Genomic DNA, 26531 nt, shown 5'->3' with positions numbered 1-26531 from the left:
AAAAGTACCTAATATTAAAGTCCTCAATAAGATACAATAGCGTTTATATTGGGTATTACATAATGCGATTTTAAATTAAAGTACAGGTAGTCTAACGGCATGTTAGGTTCACGGATCACGCGACGTAAATCGAAACGACGTAAGTCGAGACATTTCTTTAATATCATGTTTAAATATAAAACTATAGGGTTAGGATTCACACGGACTCAATATTAAAAAAACCGTATTTATAACAAAGGATATACATACTTTATAATTATCAAAAGTTCTTAAAATAATGACTTTGACCTCGCGACAAGTGAATTCTCCTATGGGATAAATCGAAACAATTGACATACGAGTATGCTTGAGGAATAGTGTCAAAACATTGTTCGACGTAACTTGAAACGACGTAAATCGAAACGACGTAAGTCGAGGACTGCCTGTAGTTAAAATTATATCAGTGCACCCGTAGTGCTCTACGTACTATCTTTCGTCTTCGTAGCATTAAATAATGCTAATGCTACGTTAAAATTGCTGCTACTACAGTAGGATTTGTAACGATTGTTCAATCGCGAGGAACTGGATTATTACCGGTGACAATTATTAAAATCAAACCGTGAACGCTGCAGGCTACAACGTCCTATGGAAACTGTTGCAATGGTTACATTGAGACCGCCAATTTAAATGTTCCAGTGAATTCGCTATAAGCAGTATGGGTTAGAAATAGAATTTCTGAACAGGAATTTAAACTGCGTATGGATTTACCGATCAGCATTGCTTATTGTGTCAGACAGGAGATATATCTTTTTGAAACTATATTAGGAGAGCCCAAAAAGTTATTTCTTAACTCGTGTAATTTCGTTCTAATCATTTGGGATCAATTAAAATTCAAATCGCACGACGACTCAAAATGTTCATCTTTTATTAGAAAAAATAAGTAAGTAGGTACTTACTCCCATTAATCTCTTCAATGCTATTCTAGAAATCAGAAAGATGTTCAATTCCACAACGTGGAAATAATCCAGAACTGCTTACATTCTGTGTGTCCTAAATATTCGTTGGTAGGTTCGTCGTTCCAATATAAAATTATTTCAAGGAAAGTTGGTATACATGTGGTGGTGATTGTTACCCGGCAAGCTGCACTTAGCTTTCATTAGATCAGCTGATACGAGCACATTGAACTGTTCGAAGAACAAAGGTTTGACCGATGCATTATCAACTTCGGCTAGATCTACTCCTTTCAAAGTACTGTTTGCTACATTATTGAACAGTTTTTAAAAGGTCATAATTATTCTTACCTACGTGCATCTTATGTGTTTTAGATATTTTATGTAGGTTCTACTACAAATTGATAAATGATGTGCTACAATCTTCGTAGTTCTTCGGTGGCACTACCACCACACCTTTTTCAGCAAAGTGAAACCGCACCTATATAACAATAATGTTAAGCAGCCGTACTCTGGTTTGAAGGGTGTAGTGGGAAGGAGGAGAGAGCTAAACTAGGCATTCCAACTTAGCTTTCAAAATTACAATACCATGTAGAGTTCATTATAAATGTCCAGTGGCGATAGTGGCCACCAAGTAGACTGTACGCTCTACACTTAATAATCTTAATAAAAATAGAGCAGCTCCTAAGTTGCATCTAGTATATTTTACCATTCCTCTTTAGAACAAGCTGTCAAGAAAATGTAAATAAAAACGGTAAACATCACGGAACAGGCGGCCATATGCAAATGCTGGCGTGTGCCGGCAACCGGCATACTGCACTCTGCAGGCAACACATTAATTACCTATTACGGCTGACTTCGCTGCGGTCACTCACCCATCAGAGGGCATGCTTTATTTATTAATGGTTTCTTCAATGGCTAGCTAATTGTAAGAGCGTTATGACTTATGTCACCCCAATGTCTCCACGCAAAGCAGCGGCCTCGTGTTGGTTAGATGGGTGTGGTTGGTAACACACTAGCACACAAATGATCTTATTGTGTCCTTACGATATCCGTAGTGGAAATGTTCTCACAACATGTTAATTAAATTGAGGACACGCAATGCGACATGAGCCGATGTAGGTACGTACTTAATATTTTTAAAGTGCAGTAATAAGTAATGAATTAACGATTTTATTTTCTATGTTTCTACTTTCTATCAAAGATGAGTACCTACATTAGCTAAATCCAATAATTAGAATTTCAGTTAAGTATTATGTGAAAACAAATAACGTCTATTATTACTTATGATCAAATGAAGAAACAGGCCAAATCAAATTTCAAATAGATTGAACTAATTAAAATAATGGCAAAATTGCAAAGTTTGATTAATGCCTGTTATTAATCAATTTACTTACTACAATTTTCAAACTTCTATCTTTGGTAGGGAAGACGTTGTATAGATTGATAAGTTACTGTTAATAATGGGCGTAAGTGGATCCTGAATACGATTTGCCCGGACGAGCTGTAATGGCGTCCGCTATGCAAATCCTATTTATCCGTTTTTTTAAATGACACCATTGTAGGGATTGATTGCTTGTTATGTTAGTTTGATCAGTTGGAAACTTCAGGAAACACGTTGTTAACATCCTCGATGGAAATCCTATCCTACAATCATTCTGATTAACGTGTAATATTTTTTTGTTGTAATTTACTCCTATTAATGTCTAAAAATGTCAGGATGCAAGTAAAATCATCCTTGGTCTAACTTGATTTTATTATATAATGTGAAATCTTCACAATATACTTGGCATAGTTTGGTAAATTCAGAAGTCATAATATGATGTCATTACTATAAAACTTTATTTAAAAAAAAATAACCTAACCTTTGAAATATATATTTTTTGTATAGGCTAACGGCGGCACTTACAATTTGTCAGTTACAATATTTTTCGTATACTAAGTACTACCGGATCGGAACGCGTCCTCTACTCTCCCTTTATTAAAAGCACCATCCTAAATGTATCTCTGTATCCTGATACTTTTTACTGATGGTATAAACCTAAATTTAATTTCAGAGGTCATTTATAAATCCATTAAAATACTTTAGAAAACGTCGATATTGCTTAAGTTTTCATCCAACACCTGCCATCTAGACTAGAACATGAAACTTAACACCATCAAGTAACTAAATATCAAAGTACAGTAGCCTCCACGTCGAGAGTGACCTCGTTTGGACTTGAACGCCGTCCAAAGGTAAACACCCTTCGAGAAAGGAGTCGAAAGAAACTATGAAATACACGTAGCATGCGGAATGTTTTCAGCGCTGATTTACGTTTCCGGGGGTTGTTGAATATCTGACCTTATTTTTTAATATATCGCATGGAAATTTTAAATTGTATAATGCTTTTAACTGACCCATTCTTTGTATAATTTTGGTAATTGTAACAGAACTTCCAGAATGCTAAGTCTCAATTATAGAAAAGAATCACTAAATAATATATTTTATATGTTACCGTCCCTCTTTCTTTAGTCTTTCCTTTACAGTTCAACCTTATGGGATTTCTAAAAAAAAATAGAAAATTAATTCATTTTTACGAGACTCGATTAATTAGCGCTGCTGTGTTCTTGTTTGAAGGTTGTGGTATGGGGAAGAATTATAGGAGGCGTTCCATCTTCGGTATGAAAGTTAGCAACGCAGCTGTTGCCATCCTATCTTGGATTGTCATCAGGTGTTATCTCATGCAGGTAGAGCGCAAACTTGTTTGCTACTACTAATACGAGTATACGGTTCAAATAAAGTTTGTTTCCCATACAAAATATATCGAACGGAGTAGTAAAAGAGAGTTGTAATTATTATCAAAACAGTTAAACATTTTGGGACAATCATATTCTATGATAGCGTGAGGAACGTAAATCTGGGGCGATATTGGCGGCGATTATATCGAGCAGTTCCCTACACGCCAGAATAATGAAAACGTAACGAAATGCCCAATTATGGTGTCCGTTATACCCCCATTCATACCTCAAACCAATACGCTATTGTTTACGACACGAGAATTAACGTGGATAAGATTAATGGGTAAATCGCTGCAAGGTTGCAAACTGGTCGTGAATGTTTATGAAAGTTAATTACGTCTTGCTGCATTAGGCTAAACGACATTTAAAACTTATTTAACACTATAAGGAAACTGGGATCAATTCAAGTTTTTTGAAGTGTCTCTGAAGTTTGTATTCATTCTAAAATTCTAAAGTCCCACTTTAATGCGTCACTAACTCACTACTAAATCACATCCTCGTTTAATTCAGCGGTACTTAAACCTGATTTGTACTGCTTTTTCCTTTATCGTACATTTTCCCACCAGGTCCCTGGTAGATTTTCATGACACAACATTATAGACCACAAGGGCAACAAAGATGTTACAAGATGTAACTTTAAATAATAAATTGTTAGCATGTAAAGTGTTAGGAATTGTGTCTCGAGGATATTTTTCCGAAAATCCGAGCATTATTAATCATCAAGAAGTAATTACCTTGTGAAGCAGCAGGCGCCGGCGCGAGAAGCGCGAGCGCCGCCAGCCACAGCGGCAGCGCGGCCATCGTGCCGCTACCGTCGCGTCCGCATGCCGCGACTCACGCCGCACCACCTGGGTAATACATTGATCGACATTAAAATCACTACTGGACGGTAGGTACCCATAGTTTGTCCCTGTAGTACCGGGACCAGACATGCCTGTCGTAAGATGCGACTAACATGGGCTTCCTGGGTGGCGGGCGGCAAGAGTGGGAGCTCAAACCGTCCAGCAAGCGACCCCGGGAAGGACAGCGGTTTGTGTGTGTGTCGCACATCGCTGTCATCACCAGGGGATGTAAGAGGAGCGTAAATTGCTCCCCCCAGGGAAGAGCGCGATAGAAGGGCATCGCGTTAGGAGGACTCCGGTTGTGCTCCGTTGGAGACCCGGGAGTTCTCCACCAAACGCCGTTGGCACTTCCATGGCGTCAGGTACCTTTTGAAGGTTTCCCCCCCGTCACCAAAAAAAAAGGTACCCATAGATAGTATAGGTAGTATAGTCAGTATAGGTAGGTAGTTCGCGAACAAAGATATTGGCTGAATTAAGAACTAACTTTAGAGATAAAAACATTGGACATGAAACGTGAATAATAAACACATTTTACAGAAAAGGTTTCCGAATCCGAACATTTTTAAAGGTATATTTAGAACTTTACGAGATATAATTATGAGCGACATAGAAAGTTTCAATGCAATTAAATATATAATTTGAGATGTAACTGATGTGCCCACAGTTTGACTTGTCACGTCTTTAATTGGTCATGGAGCCCGAACATCATCGCACTGCTTGCCGCACTCTCTTCAACATCTACAAACACCTACATCGCTAGCGAGATTATTATGCCGATATGTTGCAATTTGAAAAATCACTCTACAAACATCTATTGGATTCCTAAATGTGGAAAGTGCGATCTATTTCAAAAGATCCTCTCTTCGCAAGGAAATCTTGTCATCTTTCGTCTAAAGCATAATTGAAAACATATGATTAAAATTAAATAATAAACTGTACGTTGTCAAGTGGTCATCAAAATGGTCGTAGAGAATGAAAGTGGAAAAAATAGCCGCGGCCACGTCATGTTCTTTATTTTAATTAAAATTGATTTCTGAAGCATGAAAACAAGTTCCAAAGAAGAAATCGATACGCCTATTAACGTTCAGAAGGTTACATATATTTGTTTTTTAGAATCGAGAAATTTTAACAAGCATTTAAGTTTCGGACATGACGAAATGAACGACTTCCCGTTATTTTATAATCAATCATGACTAGCGTGAGGGTATGTGAAGGAAGCTGCTAAAATACCAAATATAAATCCTGTAGATCTCTATTTGATTGATTTCAACTTAATTAATGTCAATAAAAAATTAAGAATGCGGCTGCAGGCGGTACAGATAGGTTTACAAATTATAATAACTTACCACTTCATTAATATCACGCTTTATTACTATTTTAGATGAATGTAGAATGTGATTAAACATGGATACATAAAGAGAAACCTTAGCAGCAACTAAGACAGGTACCTAAATAATATAGGTAAGTTAAAAATAACGATTAACTGTATAGAAAACGAGCCGATCCAAAGTCACAATTAATGATATTATATAACTATATCATCTCTAAAATGTGCTCTGTATCACTATGAGTAGTTCAGTTAAAGTTGTTCCTTGGCTGCACATGAGGCCTAAGATCTACGGCGCTGTATTTAGAAAGCGGAAAATATCAAAATCGCTGCAGCCATCGCCCGCTAATTTCGCTTTCTTCCGCCCGACATTTACATGTAACGTTCAATGTTTGTGAGCATCATCCTCGTGTTGACCGTGTCTACCAGAATTTCAGGCTTTCGGCCCTTGAAAGGAAACGAGTGTAAAATCTAACTTTGGATTGATTATGCTGTATACCTAAGTTTTGTGTCGTGCTTATAATATTTAGAGCGGAAAACAATACAACAAGAGGTTTCTTTGTAAATGGAATTCCTGACACGGTTGAGACGTAAACTCGACGTAATATTACATAAGATTTATTGTATGAACTTAGTATTCGCGAAAAAATAATTTACTTAATGTTTAAATATTAGAATTCTAGTGGACACTTTTACACATAATAGCAAAAACTTCAAAAGTAAAAGTTTATATCAAAAGGATGAAATCTAAAACAAACAATATGATTTTTTAAAATCTGTAACTGATAACTGAGAAGTCTGAGACACATGAGTTTCAATCTTTTTCATACACATAACATTATTAAATAAAAAACTCTTCTATGATGTAAATTGTTAGAAGCATTAGTTATCCAAATATGTAATATTAACACACGAGCACGTCGCTGATGACGACAGCGCGAGAACTGGCCGTGTTGCGCGCTCCGGCGCCGCCACAACTCGCTCGGAACCACTGTTAGTGTTACTCTACTGGGTTTTACTTCATTTCTCTAGAATTCACTCTTCAAATACCACATAGATTAGGTACATCTTTGATGAATGTGTTTATTTCTTGATCTTATCATATTTGACATTACAGTGGGCTCGTAGACTCATTTCATTTAGATAGTTAATTTGCAAACTGAGCAGAATGAAACGAAAAACATACACGAATAGTAACATGCATTATTTATACTTATTCGTTCCTTATGAAAGCAACGAGCACAGCTTTGAAGGTGGTAGAACCCTCTGAGGTTCGACACCGGAGGACCACCGCCTGTTTCTACCTTATTAATAACAGCAGTATTGTCGAGATAGGCGAAAAAAGTTGGGGGACTAGTCTTTGATTTTTTTTCTCACTCTATGCTAAGGAGGCGGTCCGAGCCCCTTGAATCTTCCCTGAACACGTTTTATGACTACTTATTTAAATTTTATCTAATGTTAATTTCATGAATAAAACTTAGCTTTAACGGTTAACTCATGTATGCTCTTACTACTTGTAAAGTTTTTACTTTTCCCAAAATTCCTTATCACTATTTTGAACAGCCGCTTTACGGAAGCCATAAAGCTGTTTGGAACAAAACTGAGGATCCGTGACGACCCTATCCACGAACGCACTCATGTGTGCCCAATACAGGTTCTGCTTCCGACACCCGAACCCAACCCTTCGCTTTGTACATCGCTTGCAAGTAACGGAATCCTTGACCAGTACATTGAATGATTACTCCACGGCCACTTGTTGACTAAGGTATTATCATTGATCTTAATGTTGTACCTACGATCCATTGTCAAAGGATTTTCTTTGACTATTCATTCTATACTAAATTATCTAATATCCTCAAGGTATTGTTTTAAAATCAAATTCGAATAATGAAATGAATATTACGGAGTCATTTTACCACTTAACCCTTCTTCACCTCTTATTTCATTTCTAAAAATAGTTAGTGTTTTATGAATGTTAGCAAATATTTGTAAAAACACAATTGTACTTATTAAAGTTATTTTGAACGCTTACGGTTGCAACAATGATCGTATCGTGTGGTACTAGTATATTGCTATCGTCGCAGAATATTTTAGCAAAAAAATTGTTAGAACTTTGAACACGCCAGGAAAACTTATTTTAGCATACAGTTTATTCAGCAATACAGTCCTGAAATCTTGCAAACCTTGCCTTCCATTTGGAACGCAACACAAAAGGTAATACTCCTAAAGAAATATTTTGTTATGTTGTTATACGTACCTAGTAATTTTTAATTGTTTATAAAAGAAACAGTGGCAAACAGATTAATGAATCGGCAGGACTGCTTGAATACCTAATGAATAAGGTTGTTTTAATAAGTAACAAAATAAATTCCACATTAAGATCTCTTACCTATTCAGATTTGCTCACAATTTATAACTTATTATATTTTTTTTTAAATCCGGGAACAGTAACTTAATCTATTACACCAACCCAGTACAGGGGCCCTAGCGCCTTGATTTACAATAACTGTACTTATATCAATTGTTATACTAAGTAAAAATAAAAAACAAAAATGTGTTTATTTTTACTTAGTACAAAAAGAAAATTATATGAAAAATGTAGGTTTATCATTTTCTACATTGATTAGGATTCATATCATTTAACTTTCAATCTACTTGGCAACCATGTTGACGATCTTAGCATTAGCATGATTCTCCCATTTCGTGCTAAACAGCATGCATTGCAGGTTTTTGCTTTTATTTAAGGCGATTCATTGGCGTGGTCTCGTGCCTAACTGGGTCTGCCCGTTGTCGTCACGGTCCAAGGAACCACTACACCACACACACCGTATAGTTGTGGTAGTATACACACCTTATGAGTGTAAATAAGCTGTAGACTCTACATTAGACTCTATAGTCTAAAGCTATATCAGCGATACTCTGGAATCTGGATTAACAGCATCGGAATAAGTAGAGAAATAAATCTAAGACTGTTTATGCACAGTTTTTATACATATGCCTGTTTGTAGCCAATTTATACTATGTCGTGATCAAATGTTATTTACATATTTCAGATCAAGTCAAATTGAAGCTTACTTACACCAAGACGAAGCCCATAAGATATCTAATAGAGGAATATCACGCAAATTCACGAAACCGTTCGGTTTCGTTGTCTTAAAGGCAGATTGATTTGCCAGTCGAAATTAAAATGAGAGACAAGGTTGGCAATCAACGAAACTGAGATGTTGCAAGCGATAATTAAAACTGTTGTTAGGTATGTACTGAGAATACTTAGTAACTTTTGGGTGGCTTAAATTTAATCAATTAAGAACCTTCTATCATAAAGACATTAAAGGTATGGTCACCGGTGTGATGGTGCTAGAATTTAAATACAGTATTTTATTATTATAGAAAGTGGAATGTGCTTGGGTAACATGTATCTACTTCTAACTACATGCCGAGCGGCAACATTAGTTTGTAATAATGGAGCAAATTACTTTTTAAATATTCTAGTCTCTTAAAGACGGTCAATTTATGTAAAGACGTGCAATCAGGCCACTGGAGCGTAGACGGCAGCCACCACACACCATGACTTAGGTACCCATAAAAAGACGTTGCGAGAAGTAAAATACGTTACATTTGAATTACGAACGTCAGCGTAGTGAGTTTATTGTATTTTTAGGTGAAGAACATGCCGACTATGTATTGCCGTTAGACACTGTCATCGTATAGGTACAAAAGAATAGGAGTTTACAGCACCTTCATTTACATCCTTAATCCAAAACCACCCATTCAACTAAATTCATAACTTTGTGCATTCAGGTGGAACCCTTTATTCACGATTTTCTCTAAAACTACGGTTTCGCTTTGGATTCGTTATGACAAATATCAAAGTACATATATTATTTGGGTATAAATCAGTGATTCCCAATCTTTTCCGTTAGTAATTTCAATCAATCCTTTTCTAGTTTGGTAAGATCTAGATTCTGGAATCTAGCATAAGTGTTGGAAGGTTAGTTACATACTTAAATTATACTATTCAAAAGCAATGAATAGTTAACATACCAACGTTTTGATTCAGATGGCGATAATATGTTTTTCCTCACTAAAGTTTGTTTCCCTCCAAAATCCAATTAGAACAGACACAATTACAAAACAGCACAAATAACGTAAATTATTCAAATTGAACAAATTTAACCGTTTCGCGCACTGGATATTCGAAATATAACGTTATAGAATTTCACAACTAGAACGCAAGCTCGTTGCGTTCCGGGTGGCGAGTGGTGCCGGTGGCGGGTTGAGTGTGACTGGCCGTTTACGTACACGGCTGGCTGGCGATAGTGGCGATTCACCTGCCGAGGTGAGTATACAAGGGTTCGAGGGTGAGTCGTCTCGTCACGACCCACTGCCGCGCCGTAATTACCGATTTAAACAATCTGACGTTGAGTTCTTTGCAAACAAAATATTCCATCCACGCGAACAACTTTTGCTGCCTGATGTCTCTTGTAATTTTACAGATTTTTCAGGCAAATATTTGTACTAAGGGATGCAAATACTTACGTAAGGCGGTTCATAAATTTCTGGTCTGTTTTTTTTAATTTTGAAGCGGCAATCGTGAACATAGTAATAGTCAAAGACCTGGATTGGATACAGAGGTATTGCTACTTTGGCAAAGAGAGATCTCCCGCCGGCTTTCGTGATCATACCCGCGGTGCGACCGTGATCTGACAGTCTCAATTCAGAGCTTGTAGGTATATTAGGTATCTACAAGACGTTCCGAAAATTTGGATGATTCAGAAACGTACCTACAAGGCCATTTCTTACCGAGTAGCAAGAAGTGAAGGTGAAGGTTTGAAGGTGGTAGAACCCTTTGTAGTTCGACTCCGGCGGCACTAACGCCACACCTATTTCTGCCTAATAACAGCAGTGTTTAACACTGCGTTTTGAAGGATGTGGTAAGGGAAACATACTTTTCCGATGCATTCCAACTTAGTCCTCAAGGGTAGCAGCACATCTGTGGCCGACCTCAGGTATATCTAATCCTATCTGGAGTTGATTACAGATGTCCATGGGCAGCAGTAGTCACTTACCATAAGGTGGACTGCATGCTCGTCTGCTACTCCTTTATTATAAAAAAAAGTCGCCACACTACCCTTAAAATGCCTACCGTTGCTTACGTTAGGTTATTGGCGTACTTAACTAAATATATATCAGAAAAAAGTCCTTGGGAAGTCGGTTAAAAATAGAATCGGGTGTCAATGCTCTTAGGATGCCGAAATACTGCAATTGAGCCATGTAAGGCTCTATCGCTAAGTCTATGGGTCTATCTGTAATCTAGATAATCAGGAGTGTAGGTATAAAAATAATAAGATATCGTGTAACATTAGATTGTAAATTTATTTATTATAACTTAAAAGTGCATGGTAAACATTTTAACTTAAAAATGCATGGTAAACACATGGTAAACATTTTAACTTTTGAATTTTGGCGGGTAAATGCCAAGCTTTTAAGAATGAATAATTAAAATGAAAGTCTATGAACTCTAATACAGATATACAAATTAATATTAAAATTGATATTTATAAATTAATTTGAACTTAAAATTGAATTAAAGTTCTAAAATTTTACAGTGTTAATATTTTTCACGTTTTGTCTAAATTTTATAATCTATATTACTTAATAGTCTGTTGCAAACAATTGAAAAATGTCACTTGTTAGTATTGTCACTTAGCGAGTCGCTTACATTACATTTTTGTTTTTCTTCTTTTTCTATAAAAAATACTTTACAATAACTTCACGATGGTAATAATACACACAGGTGTGTAATTGTTTTAGGGTGTTTATTGGCTCTATGAATTGTGTAAACTATGAGTATGCCCGAAACTAGTGCAATGAACTCTGAAAGCAGAGAGGACGGCCAGGTCCTGGCGAGCGAAAGTGTCGCGAGCATCAAGGAGGAGGTGGACGTGAAGGTGAAGCCGGAGCCCGTGGAGTGCCTGGTGTGCGTGGGGCGCAGCGCGGGCGGCCTCGACGTGCACAACACCAGCACCAACTCAGGGACCTCATTATACAATTATCTTTGTAAATTCACGCACGCCGATTTGAGCGTTACGCAGAACGACACGAAATATGTGTGTAAGAGTTGCTTCGACCTCATTAATGTTCTAGAAAATGCAGAACTGGAATACATGAAGTTGAAAGAGACATTTGAATCTATCATAAGTAAAAACCCCCTGTTTGAATCCCATGTATCGGTAAGCTTGGAGCATGTCAAGAATGAATCCGCCGAATTGGCTGTGAAGCATATTGAGGATGACTCGGAGGATGAACCCTTAGCTTTAACTAAAAAGAAACGTCACCGTAAAGTTGACAAGCGGAAAAAGCCAACAACAGATAGCAAGAGGAAAGTTCGCAATAAGACTAGTAAAGACAGGTATATTTTAGTACACTATTTAATGTTAAATGTAATAATGTTATAAAATATGATACCAAAGATAATTATTTGTAACCATATCCCCTGAAGTACGGCAAACTTACTCATTCTTGTGTTTTGTCAAAAAGATATTACATATTTCTATACAAAATACATAATTTCTTGACATTTTGCATTTATTTACATAAATTTAATCTATATAGTTTACAAAATTAAAATGCAAATTAGTACATAAAAATACTTTATTTTTTGTGTTGTAATCAAAAGCTCCCATTGGAATAGTACCTAAAACAGACATATTGCGCTCTTATCCTAATTTTATACTGCCACAATATTATTTGATAGGATTATTGTTGTAGTACAATTAAGTAAATTCTGGATAAGTATCCACTAATGTGCTAATACACACACACACACAATGTTAGCTGAAGTTCAACTTTGTTGTTTAATCTTAACTTGATTTATAGCTTCCTTGTGTTTTTGTAATTAATATTAATTTGTGTCACATACAGGCTTGTGACAATAAAATATAACAATCTCTTATGTGTGTACACTAATGTAACATGACAGTCATATAAAAAAAAACTTAGTGAGGAGTGTGTGTAAGGTTGTTGGTGTGTTGCGCAGTGAGGAGGAGAGTGTGGAGCGCTGGGCGCAGGCGCTGCTGGCGCACGCCGCGCCGGCCGCGCCGCCCGCGCGCCTCGTCAAAACCGAGGACTCTGACAGGTGCACTACTACTTATACTTCACATTTTTTGTCATGACCCTCTTTTTTTTTGTTTCGGGGTGGAAATCTTCGAAAAGATACCCAACCATTTAGGGGGAAAGGCCTGATTATGTGAGATTTTTACTCAAAAAATTACACAAAAAGAACACACCGGTGTTTCCCTTGTGTGGTGTTCCTAGGCTCTTCCCAGGGCAAGCAGCCCTCATATGTCAAGTAGCCATATGTCAACAACCACGACAACTTGTAGCCACAACAACTTGTCGTCATCCCAGCATCACAAATAGTGAGCGGTTAGAGACCCTACTCATAACCGCTAGTGACTCCAAAGGTCCATAAAAGGAAGGCTACTAGGCAGTGGGATTAAGACGAGAATTATTTATCATGACCCTGGATAGAGACATGGAAAAGTATAAATACTTCATCTAGTATCTAATCCTAGTTTTTTCATTACCCATACTTGATTATTTTACTTAATAACCTTTTGACAGGTAATATATCAAATACTTATTGTAGTAGAGATGCACCCCCGGCAAAGTGATATAAATTCCACAAGTATTATTGTGGTGCAGCACCTTTGCTAAATATAGATAGGGCACTATTGCTTCCACAGTCAACTACTGCATATTTTTAATCATGTTGTGTGTAATTTCCTTAAAAAAAAAGTTTTTAACAGGTAGAATTGGAAGATCTAATTTTTTACTTAATAGATCATTTGTTAAGCAAGTCTTATGTAACATCTGTCGTCAGTCAATTCAGTCAATTCAATTTCAGAGCAATATAATACAATATGAATTTTTACTAATAGGATTGTTTTACTAATCCTGGTGATAACTAATTTGCAGGTCACAAAGTCCAACAGTTATTAACCATTTCGATGGCATGCTAAAGATCGAAGACGACGGTTTCGACGACGATGACGACGAATATGTTCCTGAGGAGGTGACAAATGGCAAATACAAGAAAAGCAGCGTACCGAGCAAGCGCGGGCCCAAGCCGAAAGGCACCGCCGTCAAGAAGAAACGGGAGGCAAAGGTTGTGCATCAATGTGACCAGTGCAATGCAAAGTATACTTCATTATGTGAGTATTTTTATTTTATTTGAAAATGCTGACAAATAAAATATATTAAAAATATATTAAAGTTAAAAGTATATATAGATTAAAGATAATATTTACATGATAAATAAGTTTAATGTTTTATGCACTGAAGTAAAATATGTGGCGTATTTATTTCAGTACGGTTGGAGCAACACAAGTTGAAGCATGATGACTCAAAACCTCCTTACATTTGCGAAGTGTGTGGAGCCCACTACAAACACAAGCGAGCTTGCGATATACATGTTGCTATGCATAAAGGTAAAATTATTTGTTATTCATGTTGTTGAACAACATCATTCTTTATTTTCCAATTTGTCACTGTTTGTGTACAAGAATAACTCATAAATTTTACAGGTATTAGTGATTGGAAATGTGAAGAGTGCAATAAGCTGTTTCCGTCAAAAGGAGCACTACAGAGGCATAACAACATACATACAGGGAAACTTAATTATCAGGTAGAATAATAATAGTAAAAAAATAATCAATTACCTTGTCTTAATTTTAGTTTGTTAGGATTTTATATTTTCAAGACATTTACTTAAGATACATATTATTATAATATTGATATTTCTGATCCAGTGGAAAGAAACAATGTACTGAAATTAGAGTTTATTCTGTTAATAAAATTATTCTAATATACATAAAACACATTAAAGTTTGCTTTTCCACATAATTCATGTTACATTTAAACGTCACAAAATAATAGACATTAATAAAAAATAAGTATTAAAATAGACATAGACAATATAAATATTAAAGTATTGGAAACTTTTTCTTTAAATACATATTTTTATCTAACACTTTTCTATTAATCTCTAAAGATAATTTTTACATTTATATTGAATTCATTCACTCATTGTGTACATATAAATTACTAGCTGACCCGGCGAACGTTGTGTTGCTATATAAATAAAAAAAGTTTAGGGTGAACAACCCTTATCACTTAGCAAAATAGATAGTAGCCGATTCTCTGACCTACTGAATATGCATAAAATTTGGTGAAAATCGGTAAAGCCGTTTCGGAGGAGTACGGTAACTAACACTGTGACACGAGAATTTTATATATAGGGTGTAACTGTATTTGTTCGTCAGTGCGACCTGTGCGGCAAGTCGTTCATCCACACGTCGTCGTTCAAGATGCACAAGCTGTCGCACTCGGGCCTGAAGCCGCACGCGTGCGACGTGTGCGGGCTGGCGCTCATGACGCGCTCGCACCTCAAGCGCCACAAGCGCATCCACAGCGGCGAGAAGCGCCACGAGTGCCCCGTCTGCGGCAAGCGCTTCTCCGAGAGGTACCCGCACGAGCAGCGCCGCTGAGTGCTACTCGACCTAGCCAACTAGACGAACGTCAAACGTGACGTTCAAAAAATAATAACTTGTGAAATGTTGATTTTAATTTAAATTTTAATACATTTCTGTCGAATAATTTATATTTAAACGACTGTCCCGAAAACTAATGAATACAAACAAATAATGTAGAACGTAAAACTCGCAATATCATTGTTCTCTCTCCGCTATGAATAGTTTTATTTTCCCCGGTTTTGATGCTGTCTTATCACACGGAACAGTCAAAACTTAATAAATAACAAAGAGACAATAACTATGTACACTGATAACAATAACAAATAATAAACCAAAATATAATCCAGGAAATATTTGTGAATTGTGAGAGTGAGAGTTTAGCTGCAAACAATACTAGGATGTGAACGAGGCATGGGGCGGTACTCGGGGTGGGAGGCCGCATTCCGCCCGTCGGTCTAGTCGGCTCGGTCGAGTGGGACATGACGCTTGCGAGCAGACGAGTATAAACGTTGCATCGTGTTGCACAGGTACAACCTGCTGGCGCACAGCAAGTCGCACGACGGCAGCGCGCCCGCCGCCGCCGCCGCGCCGCGCCGCCGCCTGTTCCGCTGCGGCTTCTGCCAGGAGCGCTTCGAGCGACGGTTCGCGCATTTATTCATGTTTTTATCACGATTCGCATAGATTAGTACAGATTACTCACTCCTAACAAGAAAATGTAACCAGCTTTGACAATTGAAATTGTCACTGTCATCTATTTCAACGATATTATTTCGCGCTGTTTCTTCGATTTTGTGTTTTTGTACCACGTAATTGCGCATGTCGGCACCGTTCCGCGTACATTACACCATGACGGCCATTAAATGGCTATTAAATGACACATCTGTCAGCCGTTTAAGCCATCTAATGGCTTCCTTCAATTACGAGGCAGTGAGATATCTATACTTATCTATGACGATTCGTGAACACGAGAGAGACACGTGTGTTGTCGCGTTGCAGGTACATGCTGGAGCGGCACATGAGCGCGGCGCACGGGCGCGCGCTGGAGCGGCCCCCGCCCACGCCGCGCAACACCATGAGCAAGCTGCTGAAGGCGCAGGCGCTGCGCCGCGAGCCGCACGCGCCGCTCCCGCCCGGTACGTACCGCCCCCGCCCACGCCGCGCAACACCATGAGCAAGCTGCTGAAGGCGCAGGCGCTGCGCCGCGAGCCGCACGCGCCGCTCCCGCCCGGTACGTACCGCCCCCGCCCACGCCGCGCAACACCATGAGCAAGCTGCTGAAGGCGCAGGCGCTGCGCCGCGAGCCGCACGCGCCGCTCCCGCCCGGTACGTACCGCCCCCGCCCACGCCGCGCAACACCATGAGCAAGCTGCTGAAGGCGCAGGCGCTGCGCCGCGAGCCGCACGCGCCGCTCCCGCCCGGTACGTACCGCCCCCGCCCACGCCGCGCAACACCATGAGCGAGCTGCTGAAGGCGCAGGCGCTGCGCCGCGAGCCGCACGCGCCGCTCCCGCCCGGTACGTACCGCCCCCGCCCACGCCGCGCAACACCATGAGCGAGCTGCTGAAGGCGCAGGCGCTGCGCCGCGAGCCGCACGCGCCGCTCCCGCCCGGTACGTACCGCCCCCGCCCACGCCGCGCAACACCATGAGCGAGCTGCTGAAGGCGCAGGCGCTGCGCCGCGAGCCGCACGCGCCGCTCCCGCCCGGTACGTACCGCCCCCGCCCACGCCGCGCAACACCATGAGCGAGCTGCTGAAGGCGCAGGCGCTGCGCCGCGAGCCGCACGCGCCGCTCCCGCCCGGTACGTACCGCCCCCGCCCACGCCGCGCAACACCATGAGCGAGCTGCTGAAGGCGCAGGCGCTGCGCCGCGAGCCGCACGCGCCGCTCCCGCCCGGTACGTACCGCCCCCGCCCACGCCGCGCAACACCATGAGCGAGCTGCTGAAGGCGCAGGCGCTGCGCCGCGAGCCGCACGCGCCGCTCCCGCCCGGTACGTACCGCCCCCGCCCACGCCGCGCAACACCATGAGCGAGCTGCTGAAGGCGCAGGCCGAGCGAAGCGAACATGTGTGGAAGTTTGGAACGGGCCTTCGAAACATTATTATCACGATTGTTTTACTCACAGTGAATTCAGTAAAATTATTAGAAACATGTACATTTCTTCTATAAATTATTTCAGATACAGATTCAAAAATCAACCGCAGTCCAGAATCGAGAGCGTCGTCGGGAACTTCACTAAAACTTGGCTCACAACTTTGTAAGTACTCTCCACATCTTCTTTAAAATAATAAATTAATTAGTGAGAATGTATGTGAGTATTTTTTTTTTCAAAATAATTAATAAAATGAACTCGTTCAATTCCTGGCTAGGGTAAAAAATATTTTAAAAAACTAATAATGCAGTTTTAGTTTTTATCAAAATCGATAATAGTTGTGTTGTAGTTTCGGATTTGGCCCCTAAAGGTCTATTTGAAAAATTCACCCTGTAGGAGTGTACAATAAAATAACATCCTGTCGCAGCGGCATCATCGACGGACGTGAGCACGAGCACGGCGGGCGGCGGCTGGGCGAGCGCGTACGCGGCCGACTTCGCGCTGCGGCACGACTACGCGCACTGACGCCGCCCGCCCGGCGCCGCGCGCCGCCGCCCCCCGCCCCCGCACACGCTGACGCCGCCCGACGCTGCCTGACGCTGCACGACGCCGCCTGACATCGCCCGACGCCGCCTGACACCGTCTGACGCCGCCCGACGCTGCTTGACGTCGCACGACGCTGCCCATCGTCGCCCAACATCGCTTACCACGGCGAAACGAAACACATAACGGCAGTAATGGTTTGATTTACCAGTTTATTATCAGGTGGTTATCAAAAACTCCTCACAGTTTTCTATATTTTACCCCTCTTCAGAAGCCTCAGTTTCCAAAACGTCCTTTTAAGCCTGCACTCACTTGGTTATGTCGTCTATACCTCGTATAAGAAAAGTTGCATTATGGTATGTTAGATTTATGTTATTAATGTAAAAAAAAGTCTTCCAAACTCAACCTGAGGATTTCAAGGCAAAACTATGTTTAAAATTACAAAACTGTTTTTGTATCTGGTTGAATCGCATTTTTCCCGCAAGAATCTTGCTAGCAGCTTATGCTGATTACAAGCTTCTATTGTCATTTAAGAATGTTTCAAGCCTGATATTATTTTATTTACTTTGTTCATTTTTATCTGATATGATGTAAGTGTTCTCGACCTAATTTTATACTTAAATCGATTGCACTGAATTATTTTATATTTTTAACATATATATGTATGTCTAATGCAATAAAAAAATTCACAAAATTTGTGTGTGACAAAAAATCAAATCGGGTATCAATTGAAATTAGTTCATAAAATATAATAATTCTTCTTCTACTTTTACATTCATATATTGCACTGACTAAATTTTTACTTATTATTTTGATAAATTTGGTTTTTTCGTTAGCAGTTCTAATAGAAATGCAATACTTTTATTTTACAATAGTTTTCTTATATTATTCTAATGCTATGTTTTATGTTACGTTTTAGTTATATAAAAGTAGTACGTAAATTAAAGAAATTGTAAATATTTCTACTTTAGGTGATAGTATAGAACACGTTTGTGTAATTAGAGTAAAATCACTACAAATGTAAAATACCTTATTATAGAGTAATATTAACATAATTTTGAACAATATTTTTATACAAATTCTGTACAATTGGTTAGTTTCGTTTGTGGCCAGCAGTCACATACGTGTAAAATTATTGTAGGATAATTATTAAAATGTATATTACTTTATTAATAAATATACCGTTATTTCAATATTGATTGTTTTTATTCATAACCACAGATTAGGTATTTTATTAATCTGTGTTTATAACCTAAACTTTCTTTTGTGTATTATAATAAACATGAGATAATACTACAACTTTCTATAACCATCCTCTACCTCTATTATGAATTATTAATATCAAGTTTAGGCAAAGAGCTTTAAAAAACCAACACAGTAGGATTTTCATATGAATCAAGTAGTATTAGGGCATTACTCTGAGGGCGTCCGCTAAAACGGACGCAAGTACACGCTCGTAAAATTATAATATGAACAACAACAAAGGCCCACTTGCGTACAAGACGAGAGATTTAATCCGCGCAACTTGTGTGCTCCGTAGTTATTTAGTGCGTGTTAAACGCGGCAGTTTTCTGCTACGGGTAGCCGGCCCGAGTCCGACGTTCGAAGCGGATACCCACCCTGTGCACCCGCGCAAGTTTTAAAGACCGTCTTGAAAATAGCCGACTAGCGTAGCGCTGTAATAACGCACGGAAAATTAGTAAGTCATATTAAAGTTCAAGATTTACGTTCCATTTTATAAAAAAGTATGTCTGTCAATGTCAAATACAAAATGTTATAATATAATCTGTAAAAGATGTCAACGAACGTCATTGTTTCAGCGCGCTCACGTGATTTTGACATATTATCTGACATTGTTTTGTTTAAGTTTGACGTTTTATCAACAGTTAAAAGATTTTTATTTCGACAGCACATGATAATTTTGTAGGCCTTTATTTAGTTATACTTAACCAAAAAAATGGATGGTACTAAAAATATTGTTGTTATACGTCCTGCCAAGAAAGACGACATGGTAGCCGTGTCTGCTCTTATTCAAGTAAGGAAGTCTTGAGGTTATGCTACTCAATATTTTTGATAAGCGATTTGACCTGTCAAACTAAGGATAACTAGATTTATCCTAAAAAACTTCTTTGCAAGGGAAATTTATATGTAAAGGGTTGTAGGAAGACGATTGTTTTATTGTATTTAGGAATTCTTCTGCAGTGTGTAGCGGAGCGGTCACCATACCGGCCTTATGTGCAAAGGGTTATGGGTTAAATCCCAAGCTAGACACACCTGAATTTGGATATCTGTTCAGGGTCTGGGTGTTCATGGCACCCACGACACAGAAATTCCTGTCTTATTTTAAGAAGCAAGTTATTATTTTTTTTATATTATGTTGTGTTATAGGAGCTAGCTGATTTTGAAAAAATGCCTAATGGACCCAAAATAAACGCTAAAGGTATTCAAAATTTGTTTCTTGTTAATGATTTATTTAAAAAATTTGAATTTTAGTGTATACTATATTTCTTTACCTTAAGTATTAAGGTCTCGCTATATAGTTACAATTATTTCTATTTTTTTTTTATAAAAAATAAATTTATCTGTCCATATTACTGATTTTCCTGTTAGATATATTTTTAATTATTACTGTGTGTGGTATTTTTACGTATTTTGTTCACTTGCTTATTGGATGTACTTTTTTATAGGGTTGATTTTTGTTGTGAAATACTAAGCGTTTCATGTTTATTAACAGTACTACAACAAGATGGGTTTGAGTCCACTCCACCAGCATTCAAATGTCTGGTAGCAGAATATCCAAACCGTGAGCAAAACGCAATAGTTGGTTACGCTCTATACTTCCCTACATACTCAACGTGGGAGGGACGCGCCATGATGCTGGAGGACTTGTACGTGGCGAGCAGCGAGCGGCGACGCGGCATTGGTGCTAAATTGTTCAACTCTGTTGCTAAGGTATTTTTTTATAATAAAGAAGTAGCAGACGAGCATGCATTATTTGCAGGTATTTTTTTATAATAAAGAAGTAGCAGACGAGCATGCAGTCCACCTGATGGTAAGTGGCTGTGACATAAAACACTTTAATTACATAAAATGCTGTTCAGGGCCATTTGCTACTCATACATGGCAGTGATAGCCTAGTGGTTAAGAAACTAGGCCTCTGAATTGAGGGGTCCGAGGTTCAAATCCCAGGCACGCACCTCTGATATTTCAAAGTTATGTGCATATTAGAAATTAATTATCACTTGCTAAACTGTGAAGGTATACATCATGAGAAAACCTGCATACCTGAGAGATTTATAAAAAATAATCTCAAGTGTATGTGAAGTCTACCAAAACGCACTTAGCCAGCATGGTGGACTATGGCCTAATCCTTCTTATTATGAGAGGAGACCCATGCCCAGCAGTGGGACAGTAATGGGTCGATGATGATGATGACATAGAGTTGATATTTATTTACTGCAATGTAATTTTTGACAACTGAGTTTAGTAACTTGTAAATGCTACAGCAATGACTTATTATTTTATTAAAGTGGTGATAATTGCTTTGAAATTTTCGGCATGGCACTTGCCATTTATTATAATTTCTTCAAGAGCAATATAAAATGTTGATGTAAGAACTTAAGTTAATTAGTATTTTATTCAGTTTTATCTTATCACCAAGTTAATAATGCAATGTTTCATTAACTGATAACTCTCAATGTTAAAGGTTGTTGGTAGAATGTCATGGGCCTATCACTTCCAAGTAATATTTCACATTTAGAAAACATTGAACAGGCAATTCAATTGGACAGGTAATTTAGAGCAATACATCTGTAGTCAATCTCAGAACTTTTAATTTTATTTAACATTGTAACAAAATCTGCAGAAATAAAAAAGTTCACAAAGATATGTGGAGTCTTCCAATCTCTCTTGGTGGTGCACTTTCGCCTTACCCTTCTCAATCTGAGAGGAGACCCGTGCCCAGCAATGGGACAGTAATAGCTTGAAGATTACTTCCAGGAAGCTACTGGTTCTGGTTGCTCTCGATTGGAATTCCATGTGCTTGAATGGAATAACGCAAGAGCGTTCTACGAAGGCAAGGGCGCCGTCAACCTGACGAGCGCAGAGCGCTGGTGCTACTACCGCCTCACCGGAGACGCACTCGAAAACGCTGCTAATTGTGAATGAATCATGAAACGATAAATTAAATGTAAATAATATACTGATGAATGTGCTCAGATATGTATTTTAAGTAATGTTACAGAACTTTGTACAATATTACATTTTACTATAATTCCAATCAATGTACATAGAGATCCTTACTGCCAATCTGTGATAAAATCTGCAAAATTATTGTTACAATAAATCATTGATAACTAATATATTTCTCATTAACGCTACCTACTATTTACAGCTATCATAAATGCCATTTATTTACTTAAACTAATATAACTAGCCCTCTTGTGATACAATGGTTTAGTCATTGAATTACGTTAATGTGTTGTGACAGTCGTACGAAATAATTTACTCGGTTATAAACAGCACCAGTTACAAAATAAATACATGTAGCTGAACAAGTTTCATAATTGTACAGTCCCTTACAAAATAGGGGTAACGTTCAATGACTTCAACTTATAAACATAGATACAAGTTTGATATAAAGACCATACCTTGTCGTCACAGTTGAATGTAACTGATGCTTGAAATGGGATTTAGTACCTTTACGCAAACAGTATTATAGCTAGTAGACCAAGAGCTAATTACGATTGGGTTTGGTAATTTATTTACCTTCCAACAATAGAAAAATGACGCTTGTTGAAATTAATGAAATTTCAAAATCTTATAAAGACCATGTTGGTCCATTCACTACTTGGTCTGTAGGCTACTGTCAGAAGCATATTATTTATGAGACTCATGTTTTATTATATTTATAATTAATTGATAAAATAGTATTCAATTCCACCTATTTATTCACAATACACTACGTGCATTTCAAATACTTCATAGTTTGTGAGATTTAGTAGTAAGATATCTATTCGTTAATATAATGAATACAAACAGCGAAGGAACTTTTCATTAATTCTAGATCAGAAATAATTAATACTTCTATTTTCGCGTCAGCATAACAAATCTTACAGTACCTACCTATATTAAATTTATTACATTACATTATAATAACATTTTAGGAGTTAAGCTATGGCGAATTAAAATTCAGCTATTCGAAAATATCGTACAAAACACAACGACAACTATTCAGTCGAAACATACTATATGTATGTAACTATTTACATAAATACCTACTAATGTGTAGGCTACTTCTTGCAATTCTAGAGTAAAGCTTACTTGAATTTTAATTCTTCCGTTAAGTATCATACGTGTCATTAAATCTTAGTAGAACTCTTCCGGACGTACCAAGTAAGCATCAATTAGGATTTACGCGAAACCTAATCATGAATTTAGACCTAAGAATGAAACATACAGGACCGAGCGTATTCTCAGGACGGACAAAATTTCTTTACGTTTGTTATTAAATGATGTTGCGAGTCTCGATTTACAGTAATTGCAAAAGTTCTTATAAGTGTGGCGTTGCACAAGTAATAAAGTGGGTTTAGAAAAAAAATATGTAAAAACATGTATTTTCTTGTGCATTATGCGTTAGGGCTGATTTTATTTACTTCACTGTTAACAATCAAGTCAAAATTATAATTGGACTAGCCGTCGACGCACAGATTCACTCATTTCATTTTTCGAACTTTGACTACATTTAATATAATAACATTTGATCTATTGGATGGATAATACCTATTAAGCACCCGCTTCCTTAGATATATAATATAATATATCTATTTCATTAATTATGTGATAATGCAATCATCTACCTATTGCTTTATAGTCTAATCACAAGTCACAATGATAGATCTGAATTACGTCGTGTAAAGATATCCTAAACCTTGAATGTGGCTGACTGTGCAACTGTTCTGATCGCACAAGAGACTCTAGCCTGCGGAACCTGGCCATCAGGGATATCGGGGAGCGAGCCGGCGTGCGGGGCCGGAGGGGCTACGTCGAGGCCATGAGCTTGGCGTGCGCCGTCACGTTGCGCTGGTGCAGGAACCCGCTACCTTCTTCCTCCTCCCCATTGCTGAGACCGTACTGGAAAAATATTTTTGTGTGTTACAGTCATTGTTATTATCTTATTTTTAAACGGACTTTTTCTTATATGACATACCTACGCATAAGTATCGGGCCAAAAACTATATCGGACGTGGTGACTCTACCATGAATAGACCTATGTTACGTAACGATTATAAAAGACATTTTGACGCTGATCTATTCAATCCAACAAAATAAAACACCACTTCCGAATGTACTTATTCTGTTAACGGAAGGAAGGAAGGAAGAACTGACGACTTACTATTGATAATTTTGTTAGATCATTTTGTAGCGAATCATTAATATGATAACTGGTTAAATATAGAGCAGGGGGTACCTGTAGGGCGTGTAAGTAATGTTGGTGCGAGTGGTAGGGCGCGGCGGCGGAGTGCTGCGCGTAGCCCTCGTAGCCGGCGGCGGCGCTGGGCTCGCTCTTGATGTTGAAGAGCGCGGGGTTGGCGAGGAAGGTGGCGCCGGGCGCGCTCGGGCCGGCGCCGTACGCCGCGCCGCCCGCCGCCGCGCCGCCCGCCGCCTCGCGCTTGCCCGCCTGGCCCATGCCCGACGTCAGCGGCAGCGGCACCTCCGCTATGCTCGGCTTGCTCTCTACAAGGACGAAACGCGGTCATATGCATCATTCATATATAATCGCACGAACATGTAAAGGATAAATAAGTCTTTGTTAATCTTATCATATTGGTACTTAGGTACGGTAACTGTTTAATTGTTAATTTTTAGGCAATTATTAAGTAAGTCTCACTTATTTCCTTAGAAAGCAAGGGAGCTACGAGTAATTGTGTGCAATTACAGGATCAAAATATACAAAAACTGGGACAGATCACTGACGGACTTTAACACTTTGCCATTAACAGTAAGTACTGAGGTAAATAGTACTTATTTAATGCCTGCTTTAAAAATATAGTATTAATTTATCTTGAATCAACGAAGAAGTACGTACCGTCAATCCCCGGAGAACTGTGACCGTCCTTTTTACTAGAGTCCTGGTTTGGTTTCGCGCCGTTTGCAGATTTCTTAGGTTTGCGTTTCCGTGTTTGAATACCGTCTTTTCTCATTGCCAATGGTCTGAAAGTACAAGCACAATTATTATTTAACGTTAAACTATAATTGATTTTTGTTATTAAAATGTTTTAAGTATGTACTTATTCACAATTCGTGTAGTAGTGTATTATAAGTAATAAATTATTAAATACCTTTAGTTCTCTTTTTTATTTAAAGGTTTAAATTAGGCGACCACTTGTATATAGGTACTTCTAAAAAGTAAAATGTAGGTATTTCTTATATATTTCAAAAATCGATTCCTCACCGATTAATTCCGTGCAGTTTGTAGTAAAGGCCGCATGCGTTGCAGACGGGCTCGCCGTCGTTGTTGCGGCGCCACAGCGTGGTGTTGCGCGAGCCGCAGTTGGTGCAGCACTGCCCGTGCCGCCGCGCAGCCGACTGCAACGCGGGACAAACGTTTACAATTATAGTACAAGGTAGGTATGTACCTAATTTTGCACATAATATGTGTAATCTTCCCGTGCTTGGCCCATTGATAGCTACACGCAATATTACTTAATTATGTAGACAACATGACAAAATTTCTCTTGACAACATGACAAAGTAAGACTTTGTATACCACTAGTATAGGTACAAGAACACAAGATATATGTAATATTGCGATAATTACTGACGCCAATAGATTCCAACACACACATGCAGACAATATCCACTCTAACATGCAGGATTCATAGATAGTATGTCAAAAGGAGTATTATCATCGAATATTAAATCTATAGTTAAAGAACAGACAATAGAAAAGGAAGAAAGAGAGAAAAACATTCAAAACCCAGAAAAAAGAAAAATAGTGCGCTATGTAGAAGTGTTATTAGCCTGAAAGAGTTGAACAAATCATCTCTACCCGCTCTGTAAAATACAATATTTACAGCATCGACTATAACATAATATGTTAAAGATCATCGATAGTTTTACGAGTGTTGTTAGAAATAGTGGTATTAGTGCTAAAGTTATCTCTAATAAGGTAAAAATGTAAAAGACCTTTAGTATTGACCACTTAATTGCACTATCTCGGTACTACATTACATCATCTAATACCATCTTGTATTAAAGTCGGAAAGCTTACCACATACAAAATTACAATGAAAGATTGCGATATAGCATAGAAATATGGATATGTAATAGGTTACTATATATTTGTGTTATAGACCTCATAAGATACAGAAATTAAAGATTCAATTAGAGCACAGGACGGGTATCATTTCATAACAATATTTTTTATTACGAAATACCTAACTGAGTATTAACAGAGATAATTTATATGGATTCATTTATCTACAT

The 26531-nt window shown here is 38.4% G+C and overlaps 4 protein-coding genes across 7 annotated transcripts in view; 2 read left to right on the top strand and 2 right to left on the bottom strand.

The window, feature by feature from the left end:
* The window catches only part of Cad96Cb (protocadherin Fat 4-like Cad96Ca), a 30072-nt gene extending 19874 nt beyond the window's left edge, over positions 1-10198 (bottom strand). Inside the window, exons 1-2 of the mRNA XM_073079396.1 lie at positions 9921-10198; positions 4442-4555 (exon numbers count right to left, since the gene is read on the bottom strand). Coding sequence (XP_072935497.1) covers positions 4442-4508 — 67 coding nt within the window. The 5' untranslated portion in view covers positions 4509-4555; positions 9921-10198. The remainder of the gene's footprint in view (positions 1-4441; positions 4556-9920) is intronic.
* Positions 10199-11561: 1363 nt separating this feature from the next.
* On the top strand, positions 11562-19237 carry LOC140747132 (uncharacterized). The gene is made up of 10 exons (XM_073079395.1): positions 11562-12288; positions 12916-13014; positions 13857-14092; positions 14249-14368; positions 14465-14565; positions 15203-15402; positions 15940-16053; positions 16409-16545; positions 17589-17666; positions 17929-19237. Exons 1-10 carry the CDS (start codon positions 11723-11725, stop codon positions 18024-18026), a joined length of 1749 nt encoding a protein of 582 aa, XP_072935496.1. The 5' UTR covers positions 11562-11722; the 3' UTR covers positions 18027-19237.
* Positions 19238-19878: 641 nt separating this feature from the next.
* Positions 19879-22403, top strand: LOC140747131 (thialysine N-epsilon-acetyltransferase). Its single transcript, XM_073079394.1, has 4 exons — positions 19879-20079; positions 20433-20484; positions 20779-20996; positions 22044-22403. The coding sequence occupies exons 1-4, from the start codon at positions 20002-20004 to the stop codon at positions 22209-22211; spliced, it is 516 nt and encodes a 171-aa protein (XP_072935495.1). The 5' UTR covers positions 19879-20001; the 3' UTR covers positions 22212-22403.
* LOC140747130 (uncharacterized) overlaps positions 22250-26531 on the bottom strand; it is a 61230-nt gene continuing 56948 nt past the window's right edge. For all 4 annotated transcript variants that reach the window (XM_073079389.1, XM_073079390.1, XM_073079393.1 and 1 more), the window contains 4 exons: positions 25498-25631; positions 25132-25256; positions 24514-24779; positions 22250-24176 (listed from right to left, as the gene is read on the bottom strand). In XM_073079389.1, the coding sequence (XP_072935490.1) occupies positions 24084-24176; positions 24514-24779; positions 25132-25256; positions 25498-25631 (618 nt within the window). In that variant the 3' untranslated portion in view covers positions 22250-24083. The remainder of the gene's footprint in view (positions 24177-24513; positions 24780-25131; positions 25257-25497; positions 25632-26531) is intronic.

Source organism: Epargyreus clarus, unplaced genomic scaffold (assembly GCF_041222505.1).
Source record: "Epargyreus clarus isolate Ecla_fem2 unplaced genomic scaffold, WU_Ecla_fem_2.2 ptg000014l, whole genome shotgun sequence".
Taxonomy (NCBI): domain Eukaryota; kingdom Metazoa; phylum Arthropoda; class Insecta; order Lepidoptera; family Hesperiidae; genus Epargyreus; species Epargyreus clarus.
This window is presented reverse-complemented; position numbering and strand designations above follow the sequence as displayed.

What these genes read in the sequence shown, in the direction of transcription:
- LOC140747131 (XM_073079394.1), top strand. Translation starts at nt 20,002, where the DNA reads ATGGATGGTACTAAAAATATTGTTGTTATACGTCCTGCCAAGAAAGAC. An exon ending in CCGTGTCTGCTCTTATTCAA is followed by an intron (nt 20,080 to 20,432) that starts GTAAGGAAGTCT and finishes GTTGTGTTATAG; the next exon opens with GAGCTAGCTGATTTTGAAAA. An exon ending in ACCCAAAATAAACGCTAAAG is followed by an intron (nt 20,485 to 20,778) that starts GTATTCAAAATT and finishes GTTTATTAACAG; the next exon opens with TACTACAACAAGATGGGTTT.
- LOC140747132 (XM_073079395.1), top strand. Translation starts at nt 11,723, where the DNA reads ATGAGTATGCCCGAAACTAGTGCAATGAACTCTGAAAGCAGAGAGGAC. An exon ending in AAAACCGAGGACTCTGACAG is followed by an intron (nt 13,015 to 13,856) that starts GTGCACTACTAC and finishes ACTAATTTGCAG; the next exon opens with GTCACAAAGTCCAACAGTTA. An exon ending in AAAACTTGGCTCACAACTTT is followed by an intron (nt 17,667 to 17,928) that starts GTAAGTACTCTC and finishes ATCCTGTCGCAG; the next exon opens with CGGCATCATCGACGGACGTG.